This window comes from Apus apus, chromosome 4 (genome assembly GCF_020740795.1).
Source record: "Apus apus isolate bApuApu2 chromosome 4, bApuApu2.pri.cur, whole genome shotgun sequence".
Taxonomy (NCBI): domain Eukaryota; kingdom Metazoa; phylum Chordata; class Aves; order Apodiformes; family Apodidae; genus Apus; species Apus apus.
In genome coordinates, this window is record NC_067285.1 from 79039773 (window position 1) to 79065760 (window position 25988).

A 25988-nucleotide genomic window follows, 5' to 3' on the forward strand; every position below is an offset into this window, starting at 1 on the left:
TCCACTGAAAATATTGTTTTCTACATGTTGCAAACAGTAAAAAGCTTTTGCATTGGATGCAGACAGTAAGGTCAAAAGGAATGACCTGCAAATGTCCTTATGTCTATTAATACCCATTTTTAGCCATGATGATAAATATGATAGTGGTAATTTATTCTGTAACTTCTTCAGTGGCCTGACAGCTGCCCCTAACTCTGCTCTCTGGCACATGAACAATTACAGAAATTTGGGATTTTTTTATTTTTTATTTTTTGCATATTCCCTTCTTTCAACTGGCAAGAGGAAGAACTGTACTTTTCTGAGAAGTTTTCAAAGACTCCCCAAATAAGGTTTCAGGCAGTCTAGATTCAGGAACATATTTACTCAGATTTCAGAAAAAACCAAAACAATTCCCACTTAGTCCCTGCAGTGAGAATTAATGAATGTACCTCTTACAGTTGTATCATAAACATAAACATCTCGTGTGCTTGGCCCTATAATTAACATACACAGCAATTACAAACTCTCACCTAAATCAATGCATTTCTATTCAGGCTGTAAAACGGCATTACCAGGTAGCTTACTTTGAAGCATTACATCTGAACACCAGTCCTGGTAACCCGTTAGCTAACTGTTATTGTAAGAATTCTGTATAGTTGCTTTTTATGGATTTTATTACCACTGCTGTAACTACGATCCTAGAAGTTCAATTCACCAAAATAAGGATGGCATTATACACACACTTGAGGGCTTTGATGTGTAGTCCACCAGCAAACAGCTGCAAACTGCTGTTTGTTACTGCTCTCTGATTAGAACTTATGAACCTCACAGCAGAGTCAGCGGAATGAGGTGCAGGCATCTGCTATGCTCAGTGCAAAGTGCAGATGGAGGTCAGAGAGGCGGAACTGCTGGATCTGGCTGCTACACTGTAGTCTGCCAGTCCTGGTACAGGCACAGTGACCTCTAGCAAAGAGATACAGTGGACAGGGATGAAGAGGAGCACTGCAGAAACCAGTTAAAGACTCTTAACACCCCTAAATACATGCAACAAAACAATGTTACTCCCTTAAGAACCATTTGGTGGGGCTGACACTACACAGTAACAAAAATTCTCCAAGTCTTGCCAAGAAGTGAGACCACGGGGCTTCTCATGTTGACGTATTCGTAAGAACGCGTAAAGATTGAATTTAAATATTTGCAGTTCATTATATTGCAGATACTCCAATGTAATTGATTTTACACGTTTTCAAACATTCAAAGCAATCTTTAGTAACAATCAAAGTAGCAAAACACATTTGACTGCAGATGAATTAGACTTGTTTATAATACTTTTCTGTCACCATTTGACTCAGGCTTGACAACAATGCTCTCGAACCCCTCCCCCTTCCACCCAGGAAGGTAAGGAGAGAGAGAAAAAGAGAAACTTTGATGGATTAAAAACTAAACTACACAGCTTTAATTAAACACTAATGATATAAGAAAATATATACAATTATATACAAATATGTTCAGGTATGTGCAAACCCCTATTGCCTCTCCCCACCCCCAGCAATTCCCACAGCACTCTCCTTAGATGGGAACAGTCCTAAAAAATCCCAGAGCTGCTGGAGAAAGCAAAGAGTGATGAGGGTCAGGAGAGCTCAAGCCTGGGGGTCGATGGTGATGGATAGACAGAGTCGTCCCCAGATGCCGGCCATGGACGGAAGGGAAGAAGAAGCAGGAAGGAAGCTGTCTTCTGTGACCTCTGACCCTCCTCTGAGCTTACGTAGATATATGGAATGGAATATCTCTGGCCAGTTTTGCTGTCTGTCTAACTCAGCCTCCTATGGGGGGGTTATAGATCTCCCTGTAGTGTCTGAGCCGGCAGAGTGAAGGTGCGACCTTGAAGACACAGCAGTTACAAAAACATTCTACCATTTGTTATCATTCCTAGCTGGAACACTCTGCTACTAGTTAAAAGAAAGCTTACTGAAGGGAAAAAAAAATAAATAAAAAAATCAGTAAAAGGAAAAGTGGCTTCATCTTGGTGCAAACCAGGATATTTTCCCATTCACTCTTTTAATCTATGATGCTTTACTTCATCTATTACTATAAATCCATCAGAAAAAAAAAAAATCTTAGATAAAGACTTGATTATGCAACAACAGTATTAAATCGTCAGTTCTATATTGCTTCTCAGTGCTCAGAAAAATTGCTGCAGATAAATATATTAATTTATGGGAAGTTTCAGTTCCTTTTTACTTCTCTGTGTATTAGCCTGCCAATGCAACCTTCATCCTCACAGATCATCTATGATAACTTGCCTTGGAATTTTTCTTGTAACAATGAATATCTAGGAGTAGCATTAAGCTAGCAGCACAACCACTTTTATTTTCAAATAGCCTATCACATTGTATTTAATAAATAATCACCATATACTATCAAACATCTACTTACAAACAATAAGCATTCATGGCCTAGGTAAGTATAATCCTTAATCTGTAGTACTGCGATACTGGAATCTACTGTGATACTGCTTCTTGAGTATCTCCTCCTTCCTCAGTCCTCAAAAATGCCACTCTGTAGCCATCATTTATTAATTCAGGACAATAGAGTACAATCTTTTCTTTTTTTTTTTTTTTTGTATTTACGAACACAAAAAAACCCCTTAAGTCCTCCCTCTCTCCCAAAAAACAGACAATAGGCTTCTCAAACATCAAGAAAAAAACTACAAACTGCTTGAGGAACTATGCCACTTTTAAGAAGTCTAACATCCAAAACTTAGATCCTTCTCTCCAAATACAACTTGGTAAAATAGTAATACAAGACAGTCTAAATTATGCACAAGGTAAACTTTAGAACCAACAGTTGAATCTGGATGGGTACAGTCAGAATGTGTCAAGCTGTTAAAATGACACAAGTCTGCTGACAGCAACAAGTAAATTAATATGAAGAAAACATTTATAAAACAAAAGAGCCCTATACATTTGAAGATACTATAAAGTGCTATTAATGACAGAACAGGGAAAAAACCCACCATTATTCTTCTGGTTTCAGAGGTAGTAAAGAAGCATGTCTATACATGAAAGAAGGCTTTAGGCAGAACAGAAGGTTCTTTAAAAATTGCTGTAGTTTGTAGCAAGTATAAGTGATATAACTATTTGGTTTGTGGGTGATTTTGTGAAATTTTTGTGAAATGGCTTTAGCAGCATGTGACACTAGCCCTTAGCAAAAGTCATCCTAAAATATACTTCAAGCCTCAGACAAAATTACTTTTGCATGGGGCAGAAGCAAGTGGTGGGAAGGGGTGCAGGAGAATTTGTGTGGCAAGTGAAAACAACTTGCCTAAAAACCTATCCTGCAGAGCTAAAGAGAATATAATTTTTCAAGATCCTGTGCAACAACAGAGAACCTATACAGTAATTTAAGTGAAGTCTTTAAGTAAAATTAATGTGCTAATATAGTCTGTGGAAATTAACATGAAGGCAAACATTCTTCAGACTTTCAAACAATACAACATCCAGATCCTAAAAGTCTATGAGAAAGATATTACTTAGTTTCCCATTTCAGTTTTGCAATTACAAGCTGATCTAATATTATGGTTGCTTAATATAATATTATGAAATATTACTGTAAAATGTAAATGTTTATATGTAAATATGTAATTTCATTTCTTCTGTAGTAATTTAATCAGTAGGAAAAAAATCTGTAAAAATCTGTCAGTGTTTGACAAAAAGCTTGTCTGTAATTGAGATTGTACACATTTGCGAATTCCAGTTACTAAGCCTTCAACAGAGAAGTATCTGAAACATTTTAATCTTCTAACTATGAAAACAAGAAATTAAAGTCTCAGAGTATCACAGGGTATTTAACCTATTCAGTTATCCTGACATTCTATAAATACTAAATACAGTCTGCAAATAACAGTTGGAAGACCAGACTTCAGTGGACTCTCTTTGACAAAAAGCCTTTCTCCTGTTGGGCAGGTTAGGTTCTATAATAATATCTGTTTGCTTGTCTTGGAGAAGTAATAACTTAAGGTTCTTCACAGCTTTACATAAACCAAGGCCACTGGATTTATTGCTAGAGTGAATTTCTTACTTCTTAGGATCTTTAAATGACAAAGGCTAAGAAAGGAGAAATATAAAACACAACTCAACTGCACAACTATATTAAAGTGGCAGAGCTCTCTGCTTTTTATATTTTTTACACACCACCACCAATCAAAATAATAATTTAGCAATAAACAGAATTAGAGCTGAAGTGTATTTTGGAGTCAGCCTGGGAAGTATGCAAAAGATGAAAAATAGAAATAGTCAGACAACTAAGCTAAGATTGTTTTGCTGTCTTCACTGGAGGAAGCAATAATTTGGTAAGAAGTTTCAGAAACAGAAAAAGCAGATTACCTAGAAGCCAATGAACTTAAAAGTTTGACTGAAAAAAATCCTACAACTTTACAGGCAGGATGTATTCAACTGTACCACTAACCTGCAAATATTAATATTTTTTGAGGTTTCTTCTGCATTTTGTAGTAAAAGTTCCATAGTAAAAACTTTTTTAAAATATTCCTTGAAATCAGAAACTGTAGGATTTTGGTTTTTTTGTAGCCACGGCAGAAACTGTCATTGAGTTTTTGCTTACTTTTGGCAATCACTTGTCCCTGTAGAAAGCTTTCTTAAAAAACCTCATGTATCTGCTAAGCATAAGAGAAGAGCACTATTACTAACAACCTTTAAAGAAATATTCTAAATACAAAATATTAAGCAAATAAATTTTTAAATTCAGGATTATGTCAATAAGATCAGAATGATGTATGTATAAATATTGTAAGTAAATACACTTTCAAATTAACAATGGAGTAAAATGGTTTACACAAATCAATCCTATAATTTGTGATAACAAATTCAGCATGAGAAAGCAACCTACATTATTAACTCAAGGAGACAAGTTCACGTACAGATGAGATGACTATGCAGTAGGTTAGAATTGTAACTTGGTGACTTCAGGTACGCTGTTGCAGAGTACTCATCATCTTTCCACATGGGCATTCACAGCCTCTGGAGACGTACACTAGGTAGCACACTAGGTAGCACAGAGTGGCCTGAGGACACTAGAAAGCCAGCCATGGATGTCCCCAGCCTCTCTCAAAAATTAATCCTAGTGGATTCAGCTGCAGCAGTTTGAGACATTACCACTCAGCTGCCAGTACTGAACCTTCTGTGTTCACAATCCACAGTGCTATCTCCACAGTAAGAATAATTGGGATTTTATTAATCTATTTGCACTTAACTGCCTGGTTATCTGCAGATACAGCAGCCACGAGAAAAGGGTTGTAAGTAGGACAGGTAGAAAGCTTATCTTAAACCACTGCAGATATATTCAGTAAGAGCTTCCTTGACTAAAGCTTATTGTGGCCTATAGTGAACTATGTGCTTCAAGATGCTCTAAAGATCCAGTGACAGAAGTGAATCACCAAATAAAGTACTTTGTTGAAGAAGTTAAAACAGCAGACCATTAAAAGATGGCTACTACTCTAGTCTCAACATTTTTTCCAACCTTCAAAGACACTAAGGAAACAATCATACATACACACAGATCTGAACAATTTTACTTATAAATGATACATTAAGGTGACCTTTTATTACCCAATGATTTTATTAAAGTAGATAAAGGATAACTAAAGTGCTTAACAAGACATTTTACTTGCTCCCCCCACTTTTAACTTCTCCTAGATCAAGTTTAGCAAAGATTCAAATCATCAGCAAAGCAGCAAAGGTAGAAAACGATCAAACAGATCTTCCAATACTTATACAACAATCCTCAAGATGCTGATCTTCTAATAAAAATGAATCCTGGCACCTTTTGACACAGAAAGTGACAAACCCAGCTTCATCAGCTGTTAAGTAACTGTCACACTCTAGGTACGCAACTGCTCCTTTGCAGGGCTAGATGTGCTACAGGAAAGGGCAATTGCACAGCAGATTAGTAACAAGGAAATCACTGTGACTGAGATATGTAACTTCTGCTAAAAAAAAAAAAAAGGTGACAGGAAGATTTCCACCTATCTTAACATCCAGTTAGTCAACAAAATACTCCCTGAAGGCTTGTACTACAAGGTATGTTTGGAAGTCCTCCCTATTCAAATGTATTTTCAGATGCTGTGAAACAAGTTAGAAAGGTCCACAAGGAGATGCTCCTTAACTCTTAAAGCTTTGAAATCTTCTCCACTACTCTTCAACCTGATTTTCTTGCTTGAAAGTATTTGCATGCCATTTTCTTTTCAAGAGAAAAGAAAATCCAGACTAAATCTTAGAAAGACAGTTAAATCTTCTCAAAACAAGACTCCTGTGTAGAGCAGGACCCCTCCCGCTCCCTCTCCTTCATTCCAGATTTCTGACAAATGTTTTTAAATGTCAAAGTGAAATGTTTACTATTCATCACTTCTGGCTACTTCTTATAAAAACAGACTACAGGAGCCATTACACACTTGGTCTCTTTGCATCTGTATGACCACATGTCCACTTTATGAATCCTCCTTGAAAGTTTTGTTTTTTCTTGTTTGTTTGTTTGTTGTTTTTTGGTTTTTTTTTCCGAGTGACCAAAGCTCTTGGCAGTACTTGGACGTCAACATACAACAGATAACTTTTTTATGGGATTTAGAACCAGTTTGATTGTCAGGTTCACAAAATTCTAAAAACTGAGTTGGAATGTAAGATAATCCCTACTAAATTAATTATTTAAGATATCTCAGTAGTGATATATCAATTTCAGCCATTTCTCTTACATGTAGATTTTTAAAGAGATGAATTGTCTATGCTAACTGTGAAAGTGTCAGCACAAACTATAATTTTGCAACTATGTTTACTTCCCTCAGACTACACAGAGTTAGTTTTTAAACTTCACTCTAGATTATAGTACTGGTCTACAATCATGTCAAAATAACTTAGCAAGATAATTACATCAGGAAACCACAGATTCAGCTTAATTGCACTACACAAAGTAATCAAAAAGTAAAAAATATAAAAAACAGTGAAGTAGCAGCTGCATCATCAACATACCTTTGTACTTGTTCACATGATTATGCAACAGTGAAAATAAGCAACCATTAAAAACCATAATCCCTGGGAACCTTAACGCTTTCCTCCTCTTAGTTTTCATGTTAACAGGACAAGAAAAAATTAAATGCAATCTACTACTTGCTCAGTGGGCTGACTTAGCAAAGGGCTAGAAACCATGAAACGAAACTGAGTGAATCCTGGAACTTTACTACACGCAGCACCTAGGAAAGAAAAAAAAAAGTTTAATTTGCTACATTTAGGATTAGTATCTTTCTCATTGTACCTTATCATAAAAAAACAAGTTACTAATTCTACTACAGTGGTGTAATTATTCTTTTACAATCTGTTTAACCCAAGACATCTTGAAAGTATTTAATTTTTAAGTAAAATTACAGTGCTAGTGAGTGCTGAAGTGCAATTAATGACTTTATAATAAAATTCAAAACAGTAATGTAAGTTCGGAAAATATATCTCTCTCTTTCAATCCTGATTAACGTAATGAGTTCCTCCAACACTAATCTTTTAAACACAGAACTATGGGAAATAAGAGATCAAAGAACAGCAATAGGCAGTCTAACTAAATAAGCCATGTTGATTAGCAAATTGTATTTCCTACTGATCTAAGAGTTCACTAATGAGATGCCTGGCATAATGACTGATCTTGGATTTCTTTGAAGCTATGCTTAACATTCACATTCTTCCTGCCTTATGCCATATCTAGGGGAGGCATAAACATTTTTTTTAAAACCTTCAAAATAATCATATACAGTCCAGGAAAACACATGAAGGTCGTAAATATATTTTGATTTTTACTACGGCTTGCATAACTTTTGTGAAAGTCTAAGACAACTAAATGCAGAGAAAAAATTAAAATATAAAAAATTAAAAGTCCACAGTAGGACACAATTGCCATGCCAGCAGCATTTGATATTATGAAGGGTCAGTATTGCTGCAGTGCTTAATGAATAATTAAAGATTTCTTTTTTTAAATTCACCTTCAGTTTTCTACTTCTTTGGCCTACTTAGGGTCAAAAGCTCTGTCTGGCAAGCTAAATACATACCATAACTTCCAGTTGTATTGGCACATATAACAGCACCAAAGAATTTTGGGGAATACTTCTGGATTCTGGAGATAACTTTCTGACAGGCTACCATCGGGTCTGTTCCCATCCTCATATACTCCACAGCTTGATAACTGAAAAACACAACCCAACCTCCAGTTAGCGACACTCAGGTTGTATGTATTCTAAAATACCACTGAGAGACCATGATTTCTTTGAATATTGGAAATGCATTGTAAATAATCTTCAGCCAAACTTCATATTGGCAATTATTACTCAGCTTCTACATTAAAAGTAATTAGAAACAGGACTAAAACAGACTGCAGGATGTCATCTATGCCATCCATCACTCTGAAGTAGCACCAAGCCTGTGATAACTGTGATCACTTGCAGTAGAAGAGGCTAAGCAAAAGATCAGTTAAAGAACTGCAAATAAACAGTTAAAGAGTTAGTGGGTTTTATTTTTCACTGCATGATTAAGTTTGACATTGAAAGTTATTGCTAGTTTTAAAAAAGGCCAACATCAAGATAATTTTTTTAAGAAAATTGACCTTGATACTACATTACTGGTAAATTATTGATTTCAGTAAGCACTAATAAATCTTTCAGAAATAAATTAAATTACTGAAAACATAAAAATTGATGGATTTTCTTAACTTCATGCCTATGAATGTACAATGTTTTGGTAAAACTTTTTGCAAGCCAAATAAATAACTCTAAATTAATGAGTAATCAAAATTAACTTCCTTTGTATCTACAGTATCATTAGACAAATTACTATAGGAGCATTGCTTGAAATGAATCAACTGCATTTCCAAAATGTCATCAGAGACAAAAAGATTACTTCTGTTTTCTTTCAGAACCTTAAGATCAATAGGTAACCCATAATATAAGTTACAAGCAAACAACACTAGATTTTGTTTTGATGAAGGATTCATATACCAAGACCAACTCTTGCTATACTAAGACCCATCTACAGATAGCATTAAATTATAGATGTTATCAAAGTATCACAGAAGGAAACTTTCCTTGCATTTTGAGACTCCCTATTATCTTTGACTTATTCTAACAATCAAATAGGTTCAAGTTATCTGAAGGTAACTATCTGAATATAAAGCTGTATTGCACGGAGGTCTCTTCACTAATAAAAAACTCAGGAAGATGTTTCTATCTCAAAGAAGGTGGAGAGAAAATATAAGCAATTTTGCCCTTTATTTGACATTACCTTCACTTCTGGCAGGTCAATTCTATTCCCTGTTTTCATGTGGAGTATCTAAATAGTATGGAATTAGGAAACATCTGTATCTACAAGGAACATGTGATTAACCATCAAGTCTAAAATTCACTGGTGTCAGAAGAAAATGTTTTAGGCATTACAAGCCAAATCATTCAGGCTGCTAAACTGTAATGTAAGCTTTTTTTGATTAACGTCACAGTGCAGCTCAACTCACTACTGCTGTTGATACCTGATACCTCAGGATAATTCAAGAAGTTGTTGATTGCCTTTTATTTCAAGACTGGCTTAGAACAGCTTGAAACTTACCGAGGTAATTTGTAAATATGCAACAGCTAGTAGGCATTCATAACTGCCAGAGTTTCAGAAAAAGCACCCGAGTAGTATGAAGGCCATTCTGTACATTCCTTCAAGCACCAAGGTCCATTATGTTCAGCATCCACTTCCATAACTCATTTCTGCTGAGACCGACCCACAGGAATGACCCAGGACTCAGAGATTAAAACAGCTATATTTTATCCATGTTATGCAACCATGACAACAACACTGAAACACTCCTTCCAGTTTCAAATCACATGCAATTACACAGGATTGTTACAGTGACACATCCCCACCATCTTGAGTCATCTGGGACTCACCCGACATCCTATCTAATATTTATAACACTTATCTCCCACAAAGCAAAATACTTTGGAAGAGAAAGCTAATCAGTTCTGTTAAAAAACATGCCAGTTGGGAATATACTCATTACCTGCTGCCTCTTTATTCATAGCTTGGCAGTACTTAAGGGATCTGTCATTATATATTTAGAAAGTCACTCCTTTTAAGACAGATGGTAAGTATGACTTGATTCTGCTACTCTTCTTTCCCCTTCCATTCCTTCCTGTCTTTTTAATTACTTCATTTGCTAAGTGTACATTTTGCTAGAGAAATTTAGCAAAGTCTACCCTAAGGACAAACCTGGGTAAGAAGCGCATCATGATGTCACCATCCCCAGTAGCTGCAGCTCCTCCAGCTGTACTATCTGCATAGGATCCTGCTCCAGCTATTGGAGAATCTCCTACACGGCTGTAGAGAACAACGGAAAAAAAGAAACAACTGGAAACTATAGAAAACTGTAATTTACTAATTCCAGTGGGATTACGTTAATGTAACAGCTCTTGGCCTGATACTGGCATACTATTAACTTAGTCACCTTACTGCCTCCAGTTGGGTTAGCATTAAACACACAGGAGGACAAAACATGTACAGAGGTCACTTCACTGCAGCCAGAAGTCTTGTCTTAAAACTACTGAAAAAAGTGATAACCTGACTGACCTAAGGCTTAATCCACCTGCAATGCACAATTTTTTGTTATGATACTGACTACAGTTAGGGCAGTAAGGTTTAACCAGGGGGCAACAGTAAGCAGCTGGGGACATCTGTATGTTCAATAATTTGTTGCTAAATCTGGAAGTTGCCTGACTCAGTTGACAGACACGATTCCTAACTGCGAAGGAAAAAAAAATATCCTATGGCCTTTAGGATAAGCTTAGGAGAGGAAATGAGGTGGGAAAAAAGATTTTTAATAAAACCAGAGATACTAACCCTGGAATTTTGTGTACAGCACCATTAGTGGATGTCCCAGAAGCAACAGTTCCACAACAACCGATTACAACCATACCTAAAATTTTCAACAGGGATGAAACATATTAAAAAACACTCCTAAGAAATGTATTAAATTGGCACTATGGTAATCAAACAAAACCACATACCCAAACTATTGAAATAAATGATATCCTGAAATATAGAAAAGTAAGACTCTTAAAAAAAAACAAGTTCTTTTAAAAACACATTTGGTAACTTTTTGGATGTATTATATGAGCTTAGAAAGAAATGTAAACCAGTGACTGCCATACGGCTCAGAGCCATACATTACTGCCGCATGAGAAGCCCCCGTCTCCTGATATGCACCTGTGTTAATCTGTAGAGAACAAGTACCTGGTGTCACCACATCCTGTACCAGTACCATCAGAAAAGCAGTATCTGGAAATTTTAAGTGGTGCTTGAGGGAGACAAAAAAAAAAAAAGGTAGAAGGTTGAGCTTAAATTTGGCAGAAGGTGAAACACTGCCTACCAAAGTAACAATAATTACATGACAGGGGATCAAATGTGTGGATGAGCCTATCACTTACTCATTTTGTGCTGATAAGGAAGACACTACCTTATATTAGAGAAGCTTAGATTAACACTTCAAAAAGGATTTGGGATCAGCTGCTTCTCCACAGAGCAAGCCTTCACCTCTTTAAAGAAAGGGAAGGAATTGCTGTTGACATCAAGCTCCAATGCAAAATAAGAGCCAAGAAGCAGAATTCAGAAGTGAATTCTGGTTCTCTGACCTCACTAAGCAGTACCTCCTTCTCATAGAAATGTTTCCTGACCAGGAGAAGCTAAAAGCATGGATGCACTGACTCTATAACCAGCATTTACCTCTGCAAAGGGACTGAAAGGTCATCAGCTCTTACCAACTTCCCAAATGCTTTCTCAACTAAGACTCTTCTCATAATGTGTTAGCCACAGAGATATTTCATATATAAAACAACAGAGTGGGAGAACTGGAAGTACAAATGCAGAGTGCTATCATTTACTATAAAACAGCTTAGGTCTACTCAACGATTATCGATTCCTGAATTGCATTTAGCAGATTCCACTCTAATCCTGACACTCCACAATTTCTGAGTTTTCTAGCATACTGAAGACTGTATATCCCAGTAAAGAAAGCTACCTAGCAATTTAAGAATTTCACAGGTTGCCTGACTTCTGTAGAACATTATTTGGTTATTAGTAGGGTGGACTGGAAGAAGAGAAGACAGATTCACACTTGAAACAACTTCGTAATTCTTGGTATTGCAAATACTTTCAGGCAAAAAGTTCTGAATTGCTGAACAGAGAAAAATCAAAACTAAACAAAAAAGTGCAAGTTTCAAGACTAAACAGCATAAAGCTTTGAAAGACAACTCTTTTAACCACTCTGGTCCTTTGTCTGATCTGCTCATTAATCAGTTTATACACTTAGCAATTAACAGTCCTCAATCAGTAAACTTAGAAGTTTTGGGGACTACTACTGCTAATCTGTTTTAAGCATAGTAGTTTCTGTAAAAATGTATTGATTTAGTCTAAAGCCAGAATAGAAGTAACATGAAAGCAAGCTTTACTTTGTAAGTTCAAGGACTATTTGACAAACATTACCTTTGGTTGACAACAGGACTACCTGTTTACTCATCTTTCCACCACAGTAAAGACTTTTAAGTTGGTTTGAGAGCTACAGAGGAGACTTGACCTAAGTTAACCATAATCAAGATAAAAATAATTATTTTTCATCTTGATCAGTTTTCTAAGCATTCCTAGCTGCCCAAGCAATTATGCCAGGGTATCTAAGAGAAAAGCAGTAGGGCAATGAATAAGTAGCTAAGGGCAAAAAATGAAGCAAGTGGTTGTGCAGCCAGTGCACTGGAGAAAAAACAGCCTCAAAAAACAAATCCTACTTAATAGGCACTCCAGTCTAACACATAAGAACAGAATCTTGGACCCACTGTAAACAAAAAATAATAATTTTATTAAATACTTTTCTTCAAATATTTAATGCATAAAGGAATGAGAAAAAATAAATCAGCATGATAGTTATCAAAAGTTGTTTACCAATAGTATCATGATCATGAACACTTCTTCGTGAGAGGGTCTGGTTTTCTTTGAAAACTACATTTTCATGCCGTTTGTATGGTCCACAGGATTTTGCAGAGTCTGGTACCACATTCTGTAATTATTTTGTGATTTGCATGAATGTTACATTACACTTCCTTGCAGATAAATTAAAAAATACTTCAATCAATACCTACAATTTACTACACACATATCAGATTCCTAATACTTAAATTATACAGCTGTACTGTAATCCTACAAGCTGTTTTGCTTAAAGAACAAGGATTGACTTCTGCTATTATATGGTATATTATTGTATGGCAAAAAAGTTTTTCTTACTTGAAAGCTATGTTTTCAAATTAAAATTCTTCTTTGCTCAATTCACTGGTAAAAAAACCAAACTCAGTCTTCAGAAAAATGAAGAATATTTTTAAGATGAAAAAGCAACCAGATGAACTGAGTTGCTTCACTAATGTCAAGTTATTATTGTCAAGACAGTATCACAGTCAAAATACTTTCCCAACTGAAAACCAGAACATGTATTGAATTAAAATGGCTAAGCAACAGCAATGTTTCATAACCAAGAAATAATGAAGATAGTGTACAAACATGTAGAAATCTGCAAACACCAATCCCAAGACAAAGCAAAAAAACCAACCTCACCACAATGGGCATGTTTAACGGACAGCCAGACTAATTTGATGTGTTCACAGGTCTGCATAAAGTCTTACTACTTGAGGATCTTAAATACTACTGTAAAAATTTCTGTCAGAAATTTTTACATGTATAAATTAAATTTATACATAAAAAAATACATGCACTGCTTTATTTAGTTTGAGAAGTCCTGTCCAAATTTAGAGCTAAAAAAAATAATTCTCACACCAAAACAGTACTGCAGCAAGGTCAAAACCAGCAAGATCTAAGAAACAGGAGCTAGACACATACTGTTCCTGCATCTACCAAATGCTTAGTTATTCCAATTTTGTTCTGCTTAGTAAGAAAAACTTTTTTTTTTATTTATTATTCACTTGTAAAAGACACCTTCAATGTAAGCTGAAGGGAAGAAGTCAAGCTACATTACTGACTTTCTAATCCCTCCCCTTCATCACCAGCACTGTACCATACCTTCCAGTAGTTTGGCTGACAGCTTTGATTAAGCCAGTTTGAATACATCAAAAGAGATTTTTGGGTAGTTAAATCTTCATATGGAAACCCCATTCTTACAGCAAACAGGGAGGCTTGAAAAGCAACAACAAAACAAAAAACATTAATTTATTCCCATTTTAATATATTTTACAATAATGAATTCATGTAATGTTATCTAGAAATCAAGAATTTTTACTTTCTCTATGGAGATGAGAAACATGTCTTCGTGGAGCAGTATCAGTCATTATAGTGATGTACAACTGCAGTAACAAACTCTCTCTTCATTGGCAGTATCAAATTTCCTCAATTCACTATAACCATGTTAACACATCTAAGTTTTTACCATTGAAAGAGAAACACATTCAACTGTGTTAATCAACTGGACACAACGTGCAGCAAGAGTGGCCTGGGCTGTGCATGTCACAGAAATATTTAAATAAATTATATAAATAATAGTGTATTTTCCTTAAAAAGGTAGTATTTTATGAAACATAAATAAAAAAGCAGCACAACATTTGCCTCTAAAACACTCATACTTGTATAAATCAATTGCCCAGTTTACATCTTCTTAAACTTCTTTCTTGCAGCTTTAAAAGTGACTGCATCCTTGTTTCGAAAATTAATGTAGTACATGTCAAGGGAACAAAGGAAATACCAACACAAGCAATGAAAGAATGCTGCACTTCTAAAAATGGCTTTTACAGTTAGGGAGAGGGAAAAGAAAAAAAGATGTACTGTTCTTTCATCTTTTAGTTGTAGATACCTTTGATATTACATAGTAGCAGATACTGTTGCCAGTTCAGATGCTTGAACAATTTCAGTTATCAATCCTTGAATAATGTCACTATAACATATGGTTGAACAAGCTTCTCCAGACCAAGAATTAAGAAAAGCCTTTGATTATTTCTGGATAGCTTTTCCATTTTTCTAAGAAACGGATACAATTAAAGTCTCTTTGCACCCAGAGCAAAAGAAAACTGATAGCTTCAATTAAACATATTTATTTTCCCATTTCTAGAACAAACAGCTTTGGAGTTTTTATTAAGGTTAAATTGTGCTTGTGCACTTTTGTCAGTCATTCTTTCTTGACTTTTGAAGCCTATTTTCTACTCCAGGAAGCAGAGTTAGTTATTTTTATTCTCTGAACTTTTTTCTCGGATTATTGGTCTAAGTATTGCTGAACAAAAAGGAAAAAGGTCAGACACACTGCAATTATGAAACTTTCCTATTTATTGGACACAAACCTGAAAACTTCTTGGCAGATGATAACCAAAATAATTCTTTTGTTCCTCACTTGTAATCACTTTGCACGCAATGTCCCTCACCAGATGCAGTTCTACATTTGTATACATGGCCTTTATTGCCAGTTTTCTATGACCTAACCTAAACAAATCAGGCAATGAAGGCAGGAAGCAGCTCTTTTAAGACTGCAATAAGTCATCAGTGTGGTTAGCTGCTCAACAAAAGCTATACCAACTCATTTTTATGTAGACCACTGTCATTATAAACCTTAGCTGTAAAAACACACCAGCTTTGGTTTTATTCTGGCTTACATCTGCCAGAGCAGAAGACATCAGGTTTGAACTGTGACATCTTCTGTTCGAGATAGTTCTTATTACCACCGCTGTCATCCTCTTCATATAGCTCAATATAGCTCAAACTTTAACCATAACTCACAATTAGCTAAAAACTAATCACATGATCACCTTCCTCATGCAGTATGATACAATGGCTTTTTCATTTCCCCAATGTGAATTATTTTCAAAGCCTCTTTTTGCATGTTTTTTAGTGGTTTTTTTTGTTGTGTTTTTTTTGTTTGGGTTGGGTTTTTTTGTTGTTTCTTTTTGTGGTTGTTTTTTTTTTTCCAAATAATGCAATTTAGTAAAGTTTCACTTACTGAGAAGATAATGGAACAACTAGTCCTGGAAACCATTTCTAAGCTCATGAACCCCAGGAAGGATGGAGTATTCAGCATGGCTTCAAATAAGGAAGTCATCTTTGAGCAGCCTGCTAACCATCTATGATGAGACAACTGACTTGGCAGATGAGAAGAGAGCAGCAGATATTGTCTACCTCGACTACCATAAGACTTTTGACACTGTCTCCCTTAGGATCCTTAGAGAAGATGATGAATTTTTGGCTGGATGAACAGCGATGTGGACTGTAAACTGGCTGAAGGGCTGAGCTCAGTGAGTGGTGATCAATGCTATGAAGTTTAGTTCAAGCCAGTAAGTAGCAGTGTACCAGTGTACCAGTAAGTAGCACTGGGGTCAATATACTGTTCAATATCTTCATTAACAATCTGGATGATAAAAGAGAATGTAGGTATCCTCAGCAAATTTTGCAGATGATATAAAACTGGGAGGAATGGCTGAAGTACCAGGGCGTTATGCTGGCATCCAAAGTGATCTTGACAGGCTGGAGAAATGGACTGATCCGAACCTCATGCAGACAGACAAAGAAATGCAAAGTTCTGCACCTGGGGGGGAAACAACCTCATGCACCAGTACATGCATGGGGCCACCCTGTGGTAAAGCAGCTTGTCTGGAGAGGACCCGGTTCTGAGGGACAGCAAGGTGAATGTCAGCCAGCAATATGGTCTTGCAGCAAAAGCAGGTAAGAGCATAGGTTACACTCCAGGATTAGGAAAGGTGCTGCAAGCAGGTTGAGGGAGGTGATCCTTCCCCTCTACTCAGCATTGGAGAGGCCACACCTGGAGTACTGTGTTCAGTTCTGGGCTCCCCAGTACAAAAGACACAGGGACACACTGGAGGGAGTCCAGCAAAGGGCTACGAAGATTATTAAGGGACTGGAGCATCTCTCTTTATGAGAAACGGCTGGGAAAGCTGGGACTATGGGACTGTTCAGTGTGGAGAAGACAAGGCTCTGGGGGATCTTGTCAGTGTTAAAACATCTGAAGGGAGGTGTAAAGAAGACACAGTCCAGCCCTTTTCAGCCTCCTTCCTTAGAGATATTCATAAGCCATCTGGACACAATCCCGGACAACCAGCTCTAGGAGGCCCTACACAAGCAGGGGGTTGAATCAGAAAAACTCAAGGCCCTGCCAACCTCAATCATTCTGTGACTCTGCAATACATCCTCTTCCTTATGTTCTCTATGTACCAAAGGTTTCAAAATACTTAAACTTCAATTTCTTACTCAAATTTAAGAGAACTGTGAAGACTGCTCAGGTGCCATGACACTCTTAACAGATTCCATCAACGTTTTTAACACTGAAAATGAGAATTTTTCCTTTCATCAAAATTTTACTGCCAGGAACAATGTACTGCTTACACATCTGAAAATGATCAACTAAACACAATTAAGGTGTGCTACAGTTTGCCTCTTCATCTCTAGCATCAACCACTTACAGAAACACAATTTTAGGAGACAGGCAGACTTTTCTGGATCATATCATGAAAATATCAAAGTGCAATTTAGTCTGCAATTTTCAATTTAGTGCAGCAATAAACCCAGCAATTTTGCATCTTGAATAAAAAAGCCTGCAGAGATTATACACATTTATATTAAAAGGTTTTACTATTCTACCTAGCTTTTCTGGTGAAAATGTGAGTATTTTTATTTAGAAAATAAACTATGTTTTTTCTTACATGCTGATTTGAAGGTTCAAATATAGTCTCCTGAAGCTATAGCTCTGTTTTCTCTTTATCAGTCTTCACCTGGTAAAGCCAACTATAGTTTCCAATATCCAAGTTCCTACTTGCACAGAAAACACATTCCTTCACAAGAAATATTATCTTTTCCCAATCTCTTCACTGCTTTGATTTATTCATAACATCTATCACCATCTGCAATTTTTACTCAGATACATCTTCAGCTTTCCTGTCTTTCTTTATCCACTACTGCTAGACAGTTTCTTCTGAAGAAGTTCTCATTGACTCAGCAAGCATCCAGCATAACTGCCTTGTCCACAGGACTCCATTATGAAAAAAGCTATCTTCTTAGGCTAGAAATTGTATTGTCAATCAGCACTTTTAATTCTTCCATTTTTTTCCTTCCTTACCTTTTGTGCTCATTCTACCAATCAAAAATTAAAAATATTTTCATAATTACCAATGATGGGGAAAGGAGTATTATGAGAACTTTATAGAATCATCACAGAATCACAGAATGTCTTGGGTTGGAAGGGACCTCTGAAGGTCATCTAGTCCAACCCCCCTACAATAAGCAGGGACATCTCACACTAGACCAAACTGTCCAGAGCCCCATCAAGCCTGTTCTCTCGCATGTCTTCCCCCAGTCTGTATTTGTATCTCTGGTTGCCCCAGACCAGGTGCAGAATCCTGCACTTTTGAACCTCATGAGGTTCAAAAGGGCTCACTTCTCCAGCTTGTCCAGGTCTTTCCGGATGGCATCCCATCCCTCTGGCGTATCAACTGCACCACCCAGCTTGTGTTATTGGCCATACTTGCTGAGGGTGTTCTCAATGCCATGACCAATATGATTAATGAAGATATTCAACAACACTGGTCCCAGTATAGGCCCCATAGGGACACCATTGGTCACCGTTTTCCATCTGAACATCAACCCATTGACCAATACTCTCTGGATTCTTCCTCTTCTATTTAATGTGACTAATTTCTTTTTCAGCATCACCTGTAAAATCTCTTACCACAGCCACTTGCAACCTACTGATAGCCAACTGCTTAAAAGAAATAAAATCTGCAAATCTATCTCTCTTTTCAGACCTTCTGAGAAATGCTGTCCTCATCTCCCTCTACTGCCCTATTTTACTCCATCAAAAAACTGTTGTTGCACTTATTTCTCTATCATTCTGTACACATTAATTCCTTCAAGAATCTTTTATTATCAGTTTGAAAGCACTTGACTGACTCTTAATGCTCACATGTCAACTTCCACAATTATCTCCACGTTGCTTTCTGCATAAGCACATACATTGTAAAAGTCCTTAACTGAGTCAAGTAACCTTTGACTCACTACTCATATACCTCCCTGAAATGTACATCTCTTGAAACTAGTATTATTTTAACAGCAACAGCTTATATTTTAAAAGCTCAACTATTCTCCCAGTTTGCTACCGCTCTTCAGTTGTGCCTAGTACAGCCACTAATGTAATTTTCTATGTTCAAGTTCACAGTAATATTTTTAAACTATGTAATACAGTAATAATGTTCAATATATACTAAAATAGTAAAATGTGACTGGAGAGTGTCTATTATTCTGTCATTCCTTAGAAAAAGTTACTTATGGTTTTAAATGAAATGGTTTCACCTAACACCTACAGTGTCTTGTATCAAATAACCTTTGGTATTGGTGATATTTGCAAAGCTTTGCATTTACAAGTTAGTATTTGCAGTTACATTGATGGAAATAACATCAAATTATATTTTTCTTTTCATGTCCAAATAATGGACTAAAATCTAATTAATATAACATGTAATAAGAGAGTAAACACTTCTGAATTATTTGACTAGATTAATTTGATTGTCAAGGAATTCTTCCACCTATATTACCAAGCTTAAAACATCACAATTTTAACAGAAAGTGTTTTAACAAAGAGGATGTGACTTGGAAACACTTGAAGGAATATTACCTGATTCTCCCACTAATAATGTATGCTTAGTGTATTCCATGACTTTTCGTGCTACACCAATTGCATTTTTTACACGTCTGAGATCCGCAACTGCCCCAACCTCCATAGTGTTGCTGGAAACAAGAAATATTGAAAACTTATTAAAATTACAACCATAATTATACAATTTATTAGACAAAATCTGCTCCATCTAAATTAGAAATCTCTTTAACATATTGCTTTAATTGTTCTATGCCAGAGACAGATAGCATCATACTAGTAGGGAAAAGCTTCACACATGTATAGTTTCCTTTCACAGGAATGGGGATGTTGTTCAAGTAATAACAATTCCACCCACAGCAATATTTTCAGTAGAGAGACTATTTTGTTACAAAACTTCACATCATGAACCACACACTTGCAATTACTTTTTAATTAGTACAGCTTTAAAGGGTAAAGAAAGTATAGAAAACAATTTCTCCAGAAATTAAAAATTTATGGAGTGAATGTAAAGCAAAAGCTTACAACGCTACAAATCACCTGCTTTGCAATTGCAATCTAGAGCTGGATTACTGCACTTCGTGTAAAGATACAACAAAAAACATGCTTAGTTAATCTTCCATAAATTAGGTATCTTTCCTAGTTCCCACAGTTAACATATATAATTTGTCCCACAGTCAGCCCTAAATCAACAAAATCTCTGTAACAACCCTTACATTAAAGTGTGCTAAAATGACAGGGATCATTCTCCATGTAGTTTTCTTACCCATCCATAATCATTGCATCCAGTGTTGTTTCTCCACTTTCATCTGGGCTTCCTCCATATCCCACACTCCCGTCACATTGGTCAATCTCACACTGACCACAGCCTTTCTCAACAGCATCCAGCTCAGAACCCCCCATATGTAATACTCTCCAAGCTGTAATCAACACAGATAATTAGATGTCACCAGTGAAAACAATCTCCACTACTGCTTTAAAGAATATTTTAAAGATAGACATCATGAAGAAGGACTATGTAAGTGGACCAAAAAAGTAAACTATAACTCATAGGTGAAATGAAGTCAAAATAGAATTATCTTCAAAAGAATATAAAGCATAATTTTTTTAAATACTGTTTTTTCTTGAATATCTGATTAGTGTTTCTAACTGAGAAATGAATTTTTTTTCTGACTGGGAAGGTATAAATTTGCTGACAAGCATCACAACTTCCATGTATTAAATAACCTCCTCTGCACAGAACCAGCCATTACTTTATTACTGTTTATTAAAAGCCTTTTTGGGGGAAGGAGAGAGGGAAGCAAAACTTGTATCTACAAAAAATAAAATGTTTTAACAAGCAGCCCTCAAAACCTTAATATGAGACTACCAAGAGTCCAGCTGAAGAAAAAAAATTAAACATCTACACCATACAGTGATCCAAAAGATCTAAACCTACAACAGTGACAACATAAGAGCAAAAAGAAAATGGAAACAACATACAAGAAAATACAGTCTCCACATGCTTCTGCTCAACCCTTAGTCTTCTGCTCTCTAGGACTTAGTTTATGGTGCTGTTTTGTAAGACTCAGAGCGCCTTGTGACATGACTTGAATAAACTGGGCCTGAAGGCCTTGAACATAGGACACTCCATAAGGCTGGACCTTAGGCAAAATTTTCCAAGATGCCTGACCCTGCTGCCACTGGCAGCTGCAATCTTGTTTCCCCTGCCTCATCCTGACTCTGGTGCTCCATCATCTGCCAGACCCAGCACATGGGAGGCAGCAGAAACATTCAGTCCAACTCTTTTTGGCAGAAGTAAGCTTTACATTTTATCAACCATCTTAAGAAGCCTCATTTTCACAAATGCTGCATGCAACTGCATGAAACTGCCTTTACCAAGGAAAAAGTAAGATTTAATACCTAGCATCCAACTCCACATATGTTTGCCTTTATAATAAACTCCACTGTAAGGACTACTGGCTTCTATTACCTTTAATGCTGTGAGTAGCCTTAATATAATCTTTCAAAAGCTGCAAAGGAAGGGCCTTGCAGTTTTCATGACTATTTCACTTATGATCCACAAAAGGCTTCATAGGTAACCCATTTCATTAGCAAGGCTTCCAATATAAGGTGCTATTTAAAATGCAACTATGCTAAAATAGCTTAGGAGTTTTTTAAAATCAGTATCAGTAATGCTGGTTTGACTGTCAATAACACATCACAAAACAACACAGAGCTCTAAAAGTGTAATATTCAGAACTATCTAAATCTTTAGGGCAAGAATAAATCTCAGAAGGGCACCATAGCAAATAAATCACCTTGCAGACAGCCACAAGAGTGTGAACCACCTCATTACATTATTGGCAAAAGTATGTTTTTAAACTACTTTTTCTGTAGCTCATAGCCCAACCCCCCCCAGCCTTTTTTTTTTTTTTTTTCCCTCCTTCAAACGCTTTTCCGCCAGCCTTTAAAGTTAAACCATTTGCTTGCAGGTTCTCAGATAACACCAGGGCTCTGGTGTTCCACCACTGGAAATGCAAGCTGACGAGACTTCGCCCCCTCCCGCACGAAGACAACCTGGCACCCGGTGCCCGGCCAAGCTCTCCGAGGCCCGACAAAGCCCCTTTCCAAACTGGCAGAGGCACTGCACGCAGTCTCCCTGCCGGACCTGGGGCTCTCTCTGACCCCTGAGGGGAGAAGGTGGCCAGGAGGGAGCCCGGGCCTGCTGCAGCCAGTGAAGTCTCACAGATCACACAGAATCACCAAGGCTGGAAATGACCTTTAAGATCAGCAAGCCCAGCCTGTGACCAACACCACCACATTGTCTAGACCATGGCACCAAGTGCCACATCCAGCCTTTTCTGGAACACATCCAGGGATGGTGCCTCCACCGCCTCCCTGGGAAGTCCATTCCAATGTCTAATCACCCTCTTCGTGAGGAAATACTTCCTAATATCCAACCTAAACCTCCCCTGGAGCAGCTTGAGGCCCTGCCCTCTTGTCTTGTTGCTAGTTGCCTGGAAAAAGAGCCCAGCCCCCACCTGGCTACAACCTCCCTTCAGGTAGCTGAAGAGAGTGATGAGGTCCCCTCGAGTCTCCTCCTCTCCAGGCTAAACAACCCCACGGAAGCAGGGTCACAGCCTGCTTCTTCCTCCCACACGAAAGCGCGTTCTAGCCTAAGAGACTTATTTTGGTTTAAGCCAACACTCCGAGCCTCCCTTCGGCCCTCAGCAGGAAAGCGCAGCAGGAGGAGCACCGAGCTAGGGGAGCGATCGGCACTGCCCGGCACTGTCCCGCCCTGCCCGCTCCGCTCCCCCGCCGGGGCACCTGTCTCTGCGGCCTTCCTAAACGCCCAGGTGTTGATGACCAGAGGCAGGGCAGCCTGTGGGGCGGCGCCCTCCAGCTGCAGCATGACGAGCAAGAGAGGCATGACCAGCACTCGCTGCCAGCCCCCGCCGTGTCCCGCCGCCGCCACGGCCGCCATTGCGGCCCGCCCCGGCCCGCACTGCGCCGTCACCCCCCCGGCGCCTGGCGCAGCGCATGCGCGAGGGGGCCGGCCGGGCGGAGCGGCGCGATGCGGCAGCTGCGGCCGCAGGGCGGCGCGGTCGGGGGTGCGCGCGTGGGGGTGCGCGCGTGGGGGTGCGCGCGTGGGGGTGCGCTGCGCGGCCAGGCCCTTGGGCTACGTTTTGAGGCCGCGAGAAGGCTCTCGGCAAAGGCTGAGGCCTAGTGCAGATTAAAATACTGTTTGTATGCCTGGCTGTGTGTTTAAGCCAGCCTCGTTCTGTGGAGGTCACAATCTGTTCATGAAATGACGGGCGGTGGAGATGAGCTGTGATGATGGGATGGGGCTGTGTGGTGGGATGGGGCTGGGCGGTGGGATGGGGCTGTGTGGTGGGATGGGGCTGTGGTGATGGGATGGGGCTGTGTGGTGGGATGGGGCTGTGTGGTGGGATGGGGCTGTGGTGATGGGATGGGGCTGGGCGGTGGGATGGGGCTGTGTGGTGGGATGGGGCTGGGCGGTGGGTGCCAGCAGAGACCCTGGGATGGGCCAGTCTGTGGTGGTAGGGCTGTGGGGTGGGGGATCCCCAGGTACAGCATGTTCAAAAGCAGTCTCTGTGTACGGGCAGCGAAGCTGGTGAAAGATCCAGAGCACAAGTCTTCTAAGGAGTGGCTGAAGGAACTGGGATTGTTTAGTCTGAAGAACAGCAGGCTGAGGGGAGACCTTATGACTTTCTACAGCTACCTGAAAGGAGGTTGTAGTCAGGTAGGGATTGATGTCTTCTCCCAAATAGCAAGTGATAGGACAAGAGGAAATGGCTTCAAGTTGCACCAGGGGAAGTTTAGATTGGATATTAGGAAAGATTTCTTTACTGAAAGAGTGGTCAATCATTGGAGCAGGCTGCGCAGGGAAGTGGTGGAGTCACCATCCCTGGAGGTATTAAAAAAATGTGTAGATGTAGCACTTGGGGACATGGCTTAGTGGGCATGGTGGTGTTGGGTTGACAGACTTGATGATCTTAGAGATATTTTCTAACCTTAATGATTCTGTGATTCTGTGACTCTCTTCTATGATTCTATGCTCAGGAGCTTCACATGCATCATCTCTATTTGCCTTCTGGTAACATGTATGTGTTTAACAGAAGTGTCTTGATGGCACACCGATGTTTTGGGATTCTACTATAGTGAACAGCTTATAGACGAATTTGTAAAAAGCCTTGCTTAATAGAAATAAAAAAACAGCGAAACAAAACATGTAGCAAGTACTTTCTTAATTCTGCCCCTGCCATTCAAGCTTTTCATTATAAGCCATTAACAATAGTTTTAAATAATTTGTCAAGTTGCCATAGTAGTCTGACTGCTTTCAGGTCTGTATACTTTCCTGCTGTCAGTGTAATGCAGTGATTTGTGTTTGGGGCTGATTAATTTTAAGCAGTCACTGATCATCAACCAGCTATTATTTCTGAACAATGTGAAAAAAAAGTGGGTTCTTCTTCTACCAGAGGAAGTAGATATAAAATAATAAAATACACAATTTGTTGGTTTTGTGTTTGTTGTTGGTTTTTTTTGTTTGGTTTGGTTTGGTTTACTCGTTTCCAACATATGATGGACCAGCAATGTTGCTAGTCTTCTGTTTGTACTAAGAGTAGATACTCATGTGTGACAAGCTCAAGATATGCAGAAATTTTAAGTGTACCTGAGTTGGTTTAAAAAGCTTGAAGATATATTTTTTTATTGTAACAAACTGGTCCACAGACTTTGGAATTAAATGGTTGACACAAAAGAAACATATTATCCTTTACTGCACAAGTCACAAAATAATAAAATACACTATTTGTTTTGACTTTAGTAATAGTGTGGCCTTGTTTCAGCCAGTTCCCAAAAGCAAAGCTACGAGTAGTCTAGAGAAACCTTTACTCACATAAATACTGCTAGCTGATTTATTTCTGATATTACTGTTCTTATTTCTGTCATGTATTTCTGTGTAAAGCTATTAGAGAAGGGAAAAGGGCCAAAATACAGAGCCAAATTGATGTTAGGTGGATGAAAACGGCAAAATATTTCCAGGAAAGTAATTTAGTAATAAGTGAAAAGGAAAATATAAGAAAATGCTCTTAAAATTGATACATTCATGTTATTTTTGAATATTTTTATTTCTTTTAGCTTGATTAAATGGACCCGTATAAAAAAACCCAACACTTTGATAGGGGTGTCATTCAAATAAAAGTATTGACTTTGATGGTTGCATCTGCAGGCTGAGCCAGCACAGCTGTGGATAAGATATTTTGTGTGACTTGAAACAGCATAACATTATGCTTTGAGGCCCATGTGGAAATGCAGTTGGTTTGATTTCTGTGGTATGCTTTATAACTGGTATTCAAGTGTGAATTACTTCCTGCTAGAAATACATGCAATATTGAATCCATGCATTACTGTATACAGTGCTATTTAATATAATGCATTTTTATGCTATCTGTGGAAAAAAACCCAAAACAATAAATCACAAAGCAAACACTGCTCTTAGATCCAGAGTATAAAATCAAAAGCAAGGTCAATAAAATGGATTTTACATAGTGTAAGCTGAGGAGAATTTGAGCAACTCGGCAAGTCAGTTTTGCTACTTCCATCAGGGCGCTTGATTTGCCTTCTGTCTCTGATAACAATTATTTTTAAATCAATCTTTTAATTTAAAACTTGTTTATATTTTCATAAAAAATAGCTGTTGATTTGTGTCAGTTCTCCCTACATCAGCAGTGAAAATGCACCTTAATATGTTTGTCCCCCCGATACTTACTTTTATCCTACAGACTGTAGCTAAG

General features: G+C 38.0%; 1 protein-coding gene across 1 annotated transcript; it reads right to left on the minus strand.

Moving 5' to 3' along the window:
- Positions 1-1412: 1412 nt before the first annotated feature.
- AGA (aspartylglucosaminidase) lies at positions 1413-23180 on the minus strand. Its single transcript, XM_051617529.1, has 9 exons — positions 22999-23180; positions 20456-20609; positions 19711-19823; positions 14115-14227; positions 12990-13104; positions 10899-10974; positions 10272-10379; positions 8078-8211; positions 1413-7237 (listed from the first exon to the last, which is right to left on the minus strand). Exons 1-9 carry the CDS (start codon positions 23153-23155, stop codon positions 7137-7139), a joined length of 1071 nt encoding a protein of 356 aa, XP_051473489.1. The 5' UTR covers positions 23156-23180; the 3' UTR covers positions 1413-7136.
- Between the last annotated feature and the right edge of the window lie 2808 nt (positions 23181-25988).